Source organism: Cetorhinus maximus, chromosome 10 (assembly GCF_964194155.1).
Source record: "Cetorhinus maximus chromosome 10, sCetMax3.hap1.1, whole genome shotgun sequence".
Lineage (NCBI taxonomy): Eukaryota > Metazoa > Chordata > Chondrichthyes > Lamniformes > Cetorhinidae > Cetorhinus > Cetorhinus maximus.
Window position 1 is genome coordinate 13,389,915 of NC_135888.1, and position 12,809 is coordinate 13,402,723.

Genomic DNA, 12,809 nt, shown 5'->3' on the forward strand with positions numbered 1-12,809 from the left:
TTCCACCAATGCCTTTTTTCTTATGTGTGGTGGTCAGAGACAGCCTGTGGACAAACCTGTGAATCTTCCTCCCCTTCAGTGACATTGTGAGGTTCCACTTTAGTGACATCATGAATGTAGACAATGGACTCTGGTAATTACAGCTTTAGAATGTCACAATGCTCTCCACACCTAAGCTGCGAAACCTGAGTCTTTGCTGAGAGGTAGAGTGTCATGTTTATTTTCAGTATGTGTAATATATAGATATCTAAATATTTAGAAAGATTTTACTGAAAGAAAGATTCTGTGCAGAATATTTGTAGCCAGACGGACATTTTTAAAACACAAAACACGGGAACAGAGAAGAACTATGGGCAGGGATTTTCCGCTCGGTGTGTGGTTGTGCACCCAACACGCCCGAGCGTGAAATAGCACGCTGTGAGGTCAGGCGAGCGTCCCCACATCATCGTGCACTCGCATGATATTTTGGTCGGTGGGCGCATGCGAGAGTCAGCAGCGTGCCTATTGACAATTAAGAGGCCTATTAAGGCCATTAATCAATTAATTAACATAAGGGTGGATAGAGTGGACAGGATAAAATTGTTTCCCTTGATGGAGAATTCTAGAACCAGGGGACATAGATTCAAGGTAAGTGGCAGAAGGTGTAGGGGGGATATAAGGAAGAACTTTTTTACGCAGAGGGTGGTGGGTGTCTGGAATTCGCTGCCCAAGTTGGTGGTAGAAGCAAAAGCTTTAAACTCTTTTAAAAAGTACCCGGATCTGCACCTAAAGTGCTGTAAGCTGCAGGGCTATGGGCCGGGTGCAGAAAGGTGGGATTAGAAAGGGCACCAGGGTGTCCTCGGGCTGGCATGGACAAGATGGGCCGAATGGCCTCCTTCTGTGCTGTAACTTTTCTATGGTTCTATTTTTCACTGCCCATCCAACGTTACGGTTGGCGCACGGGCGAATCCGCCAGGCGGCCTTTGGATCTTTTAGGAAACCTCGTCCACAGGTAGGATGAGGTTTCTGACATGAATTATAAAAAAAATGTTTTGACATAATTGTTATTATGTTTCTGCTCACTCGAGTGAGTCCCATGTGGGGACATTTTTTTCATGTTTTCAAAATCTTCAATATCGATTTTAAATTTCAGCTCTCTGCCTTCAGGGAGCTTTCAGTATGTGCTTCCCCCTCCGTGCATGCACAGACTTTTGAGCTCACCCTCCTCCCACCCCCACCCCGGCAACGCTGAGCTTCTCAGCGCGCCTTTCATGCTGGCTGGCTGTTGATTGGCCAGCCAGCGTGAAATCACGGTCGGGGGACAATTGAGGCTCGCCCACTGTACCCGCCCAATGACCCGAAAATCCTGCCCTCATCAATATGGGTACAACCATTTATTTCCATTGATGCTGATGAGGATAGTGTGTCAATTCAGATATGTGTACTGCCCATTTAAATTATAGACAGCCTGATTCCCAGCACTTCTGAAAGGTATTTTAGGAAGCAGCAAAAAAGGCATGAAGTGAGAAAATAATTTTGAAATGGAAACTTTCCCTTGTATCTTACAGGCTGGCTTTCCTTTTGGCCCTGCATTTATGACAGTTAGACCAGGAGCACACTGGATGTATGCAGTGTGTTTTATTTTATTTATGCTCCATCAATACCCTTATGCTTTGGACTTTAAGTACCATCACATGACTTCTCTCGAGGCTTATCTTCAGGATGTGCAAACGAATTATTCATCTATTACCCATGTCTACAGCATTGGAGAGTCAGTGGAAGGTTAAGTATTTGTAAACAATAGCAAGATGTATAAATGTTCTTTTTTAAATGTATACAGTATTATACCGTGTGACTGGGGTTTGAATATGCAATCCTAGAGACTAATAGGTCCTGATATCTTTCATTTGCCATGGTGCCAGTTAATAAGTGGAAAATGGGTTTTCAATACATTATTTACAGATGCAAGCCAGTGATGAATCATACATTAAGCAGCTCCAGATTTTTACTATACATAAAATATGCAGTCACAAGTCATATTGTACTAATTTAGTAGGCTATATTTAATTCAAAGGGTAAGATGTAATCTTGGGTTCAAATTATAGTTATAATTCACTCAAGCATTTCAGTTTACAATATCATTCAAAGTTCTCTGATCAGATAACTGCTTTATAATCACTCCACTTTTACTTACTGCACATTAGGACAGGAACTTTGGGCTGTTGCAATTGGAGAAACCCCGATGGAACATCGCATTGGCATTCCTGAGGTTAAATGCATTGGAAATATCCATGGAAATGAGGTAAACCATAATTCATAGTGAATGGGAGGGCATGTTAACTCATGATTGATGTGCTAAGGTTAAGTTAGACTAAAAATAAGCTGTTATTGGGACTTATAGTAATGTCCTTACCTTTAAACAATAAGAATAAGTATAAGAAGTCATACTTGCTGTTTCATTTCTTAAAGTAAAAGTTCCTCTGTGTTGCAGCAGATCTGTCCAAACAATAGAAAGTTTCTGAATTTTATCTTTTTTATGGTAGGACCTCCTTGAAGTCAATTTTCACTGTCTTCACCGAGTGTTACAAAGTGGCAAGGGCCTCAAACCTGGCTTGCTAGCATTACAACTCTGTTAACACTGGCAATGCAGCTCCCTCCATATTGAAAGGGGTCTACCACCAGGTGTCCAAAACTTGTTTCATATGATGTGCTCCTTTTAATATGGAAATCGAGGTCCTATAATGTAATAGAACACTGATTATCATTTTACATCAGAACTGAGTCTCTGACCATTTCTACATGCAGTGGTATCGAAAAGGTCTAACCAAATGTAAGTGTTGAATCATTTTTGTGGAGGAGCAGACCCCACAATAATGAACAGGGCAGATGCCACCCTGGGACCCCCAATCTCTGCAATCATGACTGACCCCCCCATCTCTTCGCCATCTCCGGAATCCCCCCATCCCCTATCCCACGGAAATGCAGAGTATTTCTTAAACGGTGAGGAACTGGGACATTTTGATGTCCAAAGGAACCTGGGTGTCCTTGTTCATGAGTCATGGAAAGCTAGCATGCTGATGCAGCAAGCAATTAGGAAGGTAAATGGTGTGTTGGCCTTCATTGCAAGGGGATTTGAGTACAGGAGTAAAGATATCTTGCTGCAGTTGTATGGAGCCTTGGTGAGATGGCACCCGGAGTATTGTGTACAGTTTTAGTCTCCTTACCTAAGGAAGATTATACTTGCCATAGAGGAGTGCCTGATTCCTGGGATGGTGGGACTGTCCTCTGAGGAGAGATTGAGGAGATTGGGCTTGTATTCTCTAGATTTTAGAAGAATGAGGGGTGATCTCATTGAAACGTACAAAATTCTTACCGGGCTCGACAGGGTAGATGCAGGAAGGATGTTTCCCCTGGTTGGCGGGTCTAGAACCAGGGGCCACAGTCTCAGAATAAGAGGCCATTTAAGACTGAGATGAGGAAGAATTCCTTCACTGAGGGTGGTGAATCTTTGGAGTTTCCTACTCCAGAAGACTGTGGTAGCTCAGTCATTGAGTATTCCACAACTGATATTGATAGATTTCTAGATATTAAAGATACCAAGGGATATATGGATAGCGCGGGAAAGTGACATTGAGGTGGAAGATCAGCCACAATCTAGTTGAATGGCAGAGCAGGGTCAAGGGTCCGAATGGCCTACCCTTAGTTCCTATGTTCCCCGACCCTTGGAGCTTACTTTGCTCGTAGCTGCTCTGGCCCAATTTTAAGGCATCGAGATGCAGTTCACAGCCCTGCAGCTCACCTGCCAAATTTAATCGATGCTGGAGCCTCAAAATCACAAGGGATTCTTCCCCACGCAGCTTGATCAGGCAGCCTTCTCCAGAGAAACTGGGGATGGGCAACAAACGCTGACCTTGCCAGCGACACCCACATCACATGAAAGAAAATTTTTTTTAAAAATGCAGACCAGGGCACTCTGCCAGTCCATCAGCCAAAAATCAAAATCAAACTCCTTTATGGTTAAAGCAAAGTTATGCTCTCCCCTCCATCCTTTTCCTCACTCTCACAAGATAAAAGGCCTCACATTATCCACACTCAAGGGACATACATCTTATGTAGTAGGTGAGAGTATATTGGCTTATAATACTGATCACCTGATCAAGTATCGTATTGACTTGATGTATTGTGTTACTGTTGAGACCAATTGAATGAAACTCTGACTCCGAGAAAATTTACTTGTAGGATTGTCTCTCTCCATTTTCATTGCACCATCTTGGTGCTCAATTTCTCCCTTGGCTTCTTGGATTATACTATGAAGACAGAGTCGCATAACTTGACTTGCATTCCCCTAAGATAGGGGGCGTGCTAATTAAAGTGTTTAAAATGATAATTAGATTCAATATTGAGAATGGAGAGGAACTATTTCATCTTGTGGAGAATCTCAAACAAGGAGACACAATGAGATCGTGCCGGCTCTGTCCCTCAACTCCATTTAGCCGTCTTTGCTCCATAACCTTCAAAATCCTTACCTCATCAAAATCTATCAGTCCCAGTCTTGAAAATTTCAGTTGACCCAACATCTACAGCCTTTTTTGGGGAGAGAGTTCCAGATTTTCAGTATGCTTTGTGTGGAAAAAGTGCATCACTCCTTAAAATGGAATGGCCGTAATGATAGGATAAAGCCTCTTTGTTCTGGATTTACCTACCAGTGGAAATAGTTTCACTGTACCTACCCTATTGCTCCCCTATCATTTTAGATCACCCTATCACCTTTGAACTCAAAGAGAAATAACCAAGTTTATGGAACTTGTCCTTATAATATGACCCCATTGACTCCAGTATAATTTGGCTTGGTAGCAAATCTCGTTCATTTTCGGCGAAATTCACAGATTTTGCTTTGATCTCGCAAAGCTATCAGAAATTTCCAAAACCCTAGTGATCCCTAGGTTGCAGATTATTTTTATACTTGGACATGCGGCCAAGTTATACTTTTTGTACCTTCAATTTCCTGTACAATGTGGCAAACTCACTGTGAGAACAAATTCCAGTGACAAATGTATAAAAACTGAGGAGATAAGGCTTGGCAGCCACCTGACTGAAGCCAATGAAATGAGCAAGTTGCCTTTGTTGAAACAATGTGCCAAATTTGGAAAGCTGGGATAGAGGAGGACTGTTGGCTTTTTCTATTGCTTTGATGCTGTGATTTGTGCAGCCCGTAGGCAGGGAGATTCTGCTGCATTTAATCGATTACCTGGTTACAAGTTATGGACACGACAAGAACATCACCAGATTGATTGGTAGCGTGAGAATTCACATTCTGCCCTCGATGAATCCTGACGGGTTTGAAAAATCGACCGTTGGAAAGTGCACAGGCACCCGTGGACGGTAAAGCTTTATTTACAGTTCCAGGATGTATATTTCTCCATCCTTTTCTCTCCCCTTGTGACCAAATGGCATAGATTTTCAAACTGGAGTCCTGTTCACTCCAGGCTGTCAAATGGTCAACAAGGTCATTAGCTATCTGGCCATATGTCAATATGTTTTTGATATTTTTTCCCAAATTTTTGGTTCAGCTGCACCTAATTTACACCATACTAATTTAAAAGATTTTCTGTAACGATATCATGGTTTTCTTTTGATCGGCTTACATGAAGCATCAATGTCTGTAGCTGCCTCCACAACGCTCCCCTTGCATGTCCCCACACATAAAGCAAGATTTGAAACCCATTACAGTTTAACTACCTATAACTAAATAAAATATTTAAGGCATCATGTGACGGGGAGATGCAGGTTAAGTGCATAAAGGGCAGGGCTACATTCAAAACTTTTTAATTCATGTTCCTCTGCTTTGTATGTCTAGGGATCCATTGGATTTTTCACTCTCATCAAACCTGTGTCTTTTTTACATTCTATCCACCTCTGCTTCTCAATCTAAGTTGACAGGGATAAATGCTAAATATCAGATTTGCATTGTTTTTGATTCTTTATTATGGAAAGTCCACCGTTTACCTGGCCCAGCTATAACACTGGATGGATGCTAACAGATTAATTGACACTCTTGTTGCACTGTTTAGCTGAGCAAAGTCCTTATGTGCTGCTCCCATTGAATGAACTGCTAGTAATTAAAGAGCTCACCATTTTTTTAAAAATGAAGTCTGATGCACTGCTGAAAAGACTGTGCAATGTACTGTAACCAGCTGGGTGTTGCATCGAACAATACAAAATGTGCTCTGAGTGGCCAGTGTGTTTTTTGGCAGTGTAATGTGCCAGTAAGAGATGAGGTGGTCAGTGTCCACAAGGCAAAAGCTGGAGTTACTTTAATAGTCTTATTGACAGTCAAGCGATACAATCAGTGAATAAACATTAACATAATAAATTGATGACTTTGCTGATTTTTACAATGTTAAAAAAAAATATTTTTTACAGTGTGCAAAAGATAGACTTTTCAATACATGTGGATTAACCAGGTCTGTCAAGAGAAGCAATTCAGTTTCCCTTTAAGAAACTTTCTTCCAAAGGACTCATGTTAGAATAAGAATAGATACAGATTTTATAAAATCCTGTTGATCACCACAAGGAAGTACTTTTACAACCTCCTTATACTTTATATATGTTTACAGATACAACAGTAATCAAATAGATTTAAACAGAAATTTTCCTGATCCTTTTGGAAAAACAGCGTCACCTCTTGAGCCAGAAACTGAGGCAGTGATACGGTGGATTCATAGCGAACAGTTTGTGTTGTCTGCTAGTATTCATGGAGGAGCCATTGTGGCTGCTTATCCATATGATAATAACAACCTAGGTGAGATTTTCACGTTAGGATTCTAGATAGTTTGAATTGGATTAAAATTAGTCCCTGTCCCCCCTGTGCACACTTTGTAGTTTGCACTGGTCTCAGATTCATGACTTGATTCTCATGTAAGGCCTTGACTAGTGGTGTTTCTTAGTCTTGATTGGCTTGTGGAAATCATTGAGATTGATGGCTGTGTTGAAAACACCTGATCTCAATGAACACCACCAATCTTGGGGGTGACCACTGTGTGAAGCTTCTAAATTTCTACTTGACTACAAGTTATTATACCCTACCTTTTTAAATGGTGAAAGGTGCCCATAATTATTCTGTTCAACTTGGTGAGATTTTATGACTTTAAAAGGGCTTAAATTTTTCAAATGTTGATCCAAACAATGTAATTTGAATTTTTCTTTAACCACTCTGTCAATGAGTGTGCAACATAGACCAAGGATTTGCGTTTGCCAACAGCAATTCAGTTGGTGATGTTCTCAAAGAATGGGAAAAAAATGATTAAAGTTCACAGGGAGCTTTCTTCACCAAAAGCGACTGCCATGACTTATTTTGTTTTGAGAGTTCCATGTCATTCTAGTCACAAATGCATTAGCTGCGAGTATTGCAATGACATATTTTTGATGCAATTTCCACCATCATGCCATACGTTCACAAACAATTGAGCTAACGACAAGTACTTAATCATGAACATGCCAAAGAAGAGCAGAACTTAAAGCTCCACGTGGGCATCTAAAAACATATTTAGTGAGCAAAAGCAGCTGTGTCATCTAGATGTTTTAAAAGCTTTTCACATCCCAGCAGATGAAGTATTTCTGGTGGAGTCACTGTTGTACTGTAGGCAAATACAGCAACCAATTTATGCACAGCAAATTCCAACAAAGAACAATAAGAAAAATGGCCAGTTAATTTATTTTGGTGCTGTCAATTAAGGGTAAATATTGGCCAATCTAATAAGAGAACTACCCTGTTCTTCTTCAAATCGTACTGGTTGTGATTTTTTTCTTTCTTTTTTATTCATTCATGGGTTTTGGGTGTAGCTGGCCAGGCCAACATTTATTGCGCATCCCTAATTGCCCCTGAGAAGATGGGTGGGTAATTAGGGAGAAGGTAGGAGAGCAATTACATCCACCTGAGAGGGCAGAAATTCCATTCAGCATCCCACCTGAAACGATGGCAGACCCAATTTTAACTCTGTGCAAGTGGATGGGTTTTGAATGAGTTAAAATTGGGCTGGCATCTCTGACAATGTTGTACTTCCTTAGTAATGCACTGAAGTGGCAGTCTAAATTAAATCCTGTACTGAAATCAAGTCTAAATTGGGTCTTGAACCCATGCTCTTCTGACTCAGAGATATGAGTGCTATCATTGAGCCAAGGTTGACACTACAGAATAGTTCATCTGCAGCTGCTAAAAAAAGCATTGGCTCAGTAAAAATTTCCATTCAATGTAAGTAGCTACAAGATAAATACTGACAAAATTATTTAAACCCATTTATTTATTTTTGTTGCATTTTTAGGGTACAGGGTGAAGCAGACTATAATATAATTTATAAACCATTGCAGTTTACAACACAAAAGGAGGCCATTGTATTTGTTGTGACTCTTGGCTAACCTCACTGCTTAATGTTTTCCATGTAGCACCCACAGCTTCAAACATCCATCCAATTTGACCTTAAAAGATGCTAAGGTCTCTCACTCAACTTTTCCCCGTGGCAAAGCATTCCTGAGCAATGGTAGCCAAAACATAAGGAAAGGGATCCCAGTGAACCTTTGCATTCAACATAATATTTTGGATGAATGGTAAACTATATTTCCAGCCTTTGTGGGAGCAGGAAGCCTTTGAATATCTGCAGTTCCCTAAAGCCCATGAATACAGAAATCACCCCTTCTGTTGTAAGCAGATTAAGTGACTCAGTCATAGAGTCATACTACACAGAAGGAGCCATTTGGCCATTTGTGCCTGTGGCTGCTTTTTGAAAGAGCTGCCATTAGTCCCTCTCCCTTGCAGAGCCAATCGTTGTGTAGCTGGCAGAACCTCAACCCAACTAAAAATCTTGCAGTGAAACTGATTACGTTGAAAATATTCCACTCCTTCTTGTTGACTTTGAACAAAAGGTGTTGCAGGTAACAACAAACAAAGTTGCATCAGCTGTATTTCTTGATGCCTACATGGCTTCTGTAGTAAAGGAAGACATTTTAGTGGAATTTCCACATTTTAGTTATGACTTTTTCTGTCAAATACATGCTGGCAAAGACAGACAATTGATGAACCCTTCAGTGGATGTAGTTTTGAATACTTAACAAACTTAGCAATGTAAGTTCTAAATAATGGTTCTTATTTTTTAGTGATGAACACCAGACAAGATATTGTAGCCAAAGCCCCAGAAATTTGACCTGATATGTGATTAATGTTGAATGGAGTCATTTTCACTTCGGGTGCAGGCAAAGAAATGCAGGTTGCCAAATCAGCCACCTGGTGTCCACTCTGCCCCCATCCACAATATGCTAGTCACTACCTACAAGGTAGGTTTAAGCCCAGTATGACACTGTAGGTTGTGGGTGAGACAATAACAATAGTATTCAAATGTCGCTACTTCATTGCTGCATGCAAGGCTGTCCTAGAAGCTTACTTAAAGAGTTTGAATTTTAAAGCAAAATCAAACAATTTTTGCATCTGAAATGAGTTAACCATGAGCAGTTATGAGAACCACGGGATGGTATGAGGGCACTTCCAGTGACCTAATGCTTTCTGCGGGTGAGGGAACAGATCTAAATACTAGTCCACGGCCCAAAGTCCTTTGGCAAAGCTGAAGACTTTGACGTGAGCATTTGAAAAGGAGCCTGTCAATTTGTCTGATGTTGAAGCCGTGCATAACTTGGCAGAGAGAAGACCGCAGACGGTGATAAATCACCATGGGATACCCAGCAGAATGGCAGTAGAAGAATCCAGAAATAACAACCGTCTGTACTTTGAAGGAAAAGCAGACGGTGCAAAGAGACAACTGTAATGGTTTGTGGATGAGCCGATCAGCAGCCCGAATGAAAAGCTTGAACGTGTCAATTCTGGAGAGTTTGGGTGATTTTGAATTCCTATTGGGAAGACATCACGCATGCTGCTTCACGTGGAAGGCGACACCCTTGTGATCCGCACAGCAGAATGGTCCAAAATGAAAGTCTTTTTTGTTCCTAGCGTATTTTCTAATGATCTCTATATAGCTGGACTGCCTGAGGCTTTGTATGACATGGAGCTGGCAGCCTCTGAAATCCCTATTAGAGGTGACAAAGTGTGTTGGAAAAATATATCCTCATGTTAACAAACTAGCAAGAGACAAGAGCAAATGAGCACCAGGGCCAACGGTTAACACAGCAGTGTCACTCCACAGGAGAGAATCTGAACTCTGACATTCTAGTCACAAGAGGAGACTGAAGGGAGATTTAACTGAGGTGTATAAAATTATAAGGGGCCTAAATAGAGTGGAAAGTTGAGACCTATTTTCTTTAAGCAGAGAGCTCATTAGCCGTGGGTTGGTGGGGGGGGTGGGGGGGTGGGGAGGAGGTGGGTGCGCGTAGATTTAAAATAATTGGTAGAATTAGAAGGAAATTGTGTAATTTTCTTTCACCCAAAGGGTGCTGTAGGTCTGGAACTCACTCCCTGAAAGGGAGAGGTAGAGGTAGAAACTCTCATTGCATTTAAAAAATTCTTGGATGTACTCTTGAGTTGCCATAACCTACAGGACCAAGAGCTGGAAGCTTGGATTAGGCTGGATAGCTATTTTTTGGTCGGCATGGACACAGTGGGACAAATGGCCTCCTTCTGTGCTGTAAATTATTCTATGGGGAGAATTTTCTCCCCGTTGTGGGGGGTTGGGAGGGAGTGGGCGCGCAGCCGATCACCGCCCGTGATTGGCTGCGCGCCGCCATTTTACGTGGGTGGGCCAATTAAGACCCGCCCAGTGTGACGTGCGCCCGGAAGCGCTGAGCGCTCCCTGTGCGGGCGGGGGGAGTAAGCTGAGTCGGGGCCTGCACTCGTTCGTGCATGCGTGCGAAAGAGCGCAGAAATCTCCCTGAGGCACAGAGCTGCCTCAGGGAGATTAGTTTGATTTTTAAAAATTTTAATAAAAAGAAAAAAAAATTTTAAGACATGTTCCCAAAATCTTACATTCAATTTATAAACACTTCATGAAACCTCATCCCGCCCGCCCGTGGATGAGGTTCCATGATAAATGCGAAGGCTGCCTGGGCTCTTCGCCTGCCCGCCAACGTTAAGGTTGGACGGGCAGCCCCGTTAATGAGTTCGATTGGTATTTAACTGGCCTCAATAGGCCTTTGACAGTTCGGCAGGCGCGGAGCTAACTCTGGTGCACACCCGTCAAACTGAGGATCAGAATGACCACGGTGACGTCGGGATGCACGGCCGATGTCACCGCGCGTCATTTTACGCATTGGCGAGTGGGACCCACCCCCGCACGCCGACCCCCCGAGGATTCTGGCCTATGTTTCTATATAAGATGACTAAAAGTAAGAAAGCAGAATCCAGCCGTCAATAGGTGCTAATTTGTGGGTGACTTTGGGGTTTAGGACTGTGGTGCTTGCACAACTTGGTACTAAACGTCCAAACCTGTCGGTGGTGACCCTAAATTAGAATAGTATCATAGGCCTGAATCTGCTGGTCGGCGTGTGGGGGCGGGTCCCACTCGCTGACGCGTAAAATGATGCGCGGTGATGTCAGGCGTGCGTCCCGACATCACCGCGCGTCATTCCAATCTTCAGTTCGACGGGTGCGCACCAGAGTCAGCTGTGCGCCTGCCGAACTGTCAAAGGCCTATTAAGGCCAGTTAAATACCAATTGAACTCATTAACAGGGCTGCCCGTCCAACCTTAAGGTTGGGGGGCAGGTGAAGAGCCCAGGCGGCCTTCACATTTTTCATGGAACCTCATCCACGGGCGGGCGGGAAGAGGTTTCACGAAGGTTTTATAACTTTAATAAAAATTTTAAATAAAATTTATAGACATGTCCCAGCTCATGTGACACTGTCACATGAGGGGACTTGCCCAAATAATTTTTTAAAAACTTTTTTTCAGTTTTTCACAATGAAATTAAACTCCCTGAGGCAGCTCCGTGCCTCAGGGAGATTTCTGCGCTCTTTCGCATGCATGCGCAAAAGAGCGCAGGCCCCAGCTCTCCCTCCCCCCCCTCCACCCCCACACAGGGAGCACTGAATGCTTCCAGGTATGCATCACGCTGGCCAGGCTTTAATTGGCCCGCCTACATAAAATGGTGGTGTGCAGCCAATCACGGGCAGCGATCGGCTGTGTGCCTGCTCCCGCCCCCGCCCAGCCCGCACAATGGGGAGAAAATTATCCCCATAGGATGATGTAGTGCATACTTGTGTCAACTCTTTAGTAGAGATATCCAATTAGGCCCACTCCCCTGCCCATTCAGGAGGTGTCAGCTGTGGCTCAGTTCATAGCACCCTCACCTTTGAATCAGAGGGTTGTGGGTTCATGTCCCACTCCCGGAAACCAAGAACTGTGATTGTACTCGAAAGAGTTGCAATCTGTGACTGTTGATAACTCGAAAGAGTTTCCCCTGCCCATTCCCTATACGCCTGTAAATGTTTTCCTTTCAGTATTTATCCAATTCCCTTAATGAGAGTTGTTAGCAATTCTCTTTCCATCACCTTTAATGTTGCCCATGTTGTTTCTTTTATAAATAAATAAACCATTTCTTCTCCCATTTAACATACGAATTAGGAGCGGGTGTAGGCCACTCAGCTCTTCAAGCCTAAGCTGCCATTCAATAAGATCATGGCTGATTTGATTGTAACCTCCTGCCTACCCCTAATAACCTTTCATCCCCTTGTTAGTCAAGAATCTATCTGGCTCTGCCTTAAAAATATTCAAGTTATTGTTAATTTAGTTAATTGTTTTAACTCTAAAAGAAGTTAAAAATATTCAAAGGTCCTGCTTCCACTGCCGTTTGAGGAAGAAAGTTCCAAAGACTCATGATCCTCTGAGAGAAAAAA

The 12,809-nt window shown here is 42.6% G+C and overlaps 1 protein-coding gene across 1 annotated transcript in view; it reads left to right on the forward strand.

Annotated features, from left to right (window-relative positions):
* Positions 1-1,628: 1,628 nt before the first annotated feature.
* LOC144686124 (carboxypeptidase M-like) overlaps positions 1,629-12,809 on the forward strand; it is a 37,538-nt gene continuing 26,357 nt past the window's right edge. The window contains exons 1-4 of the mRNA XM_078551268.1: positions 1,629-1,761; positions 2,184-2,281; positions 5,189-5,361; positions 6,597-6,781. Of these exons, the coding sequence (XP_078407394.1) occupies positions 1,629-1,761; positions 2,184-2,281; positions 5,189-5,361; positions 6,597-6,781 (589 nt within the window). The remainder of the gene's footprint in view (positions 1,762-2,183; positions 2,282-5,188; positions 5,362-6,596; positions 6,782-12,809) is intronic.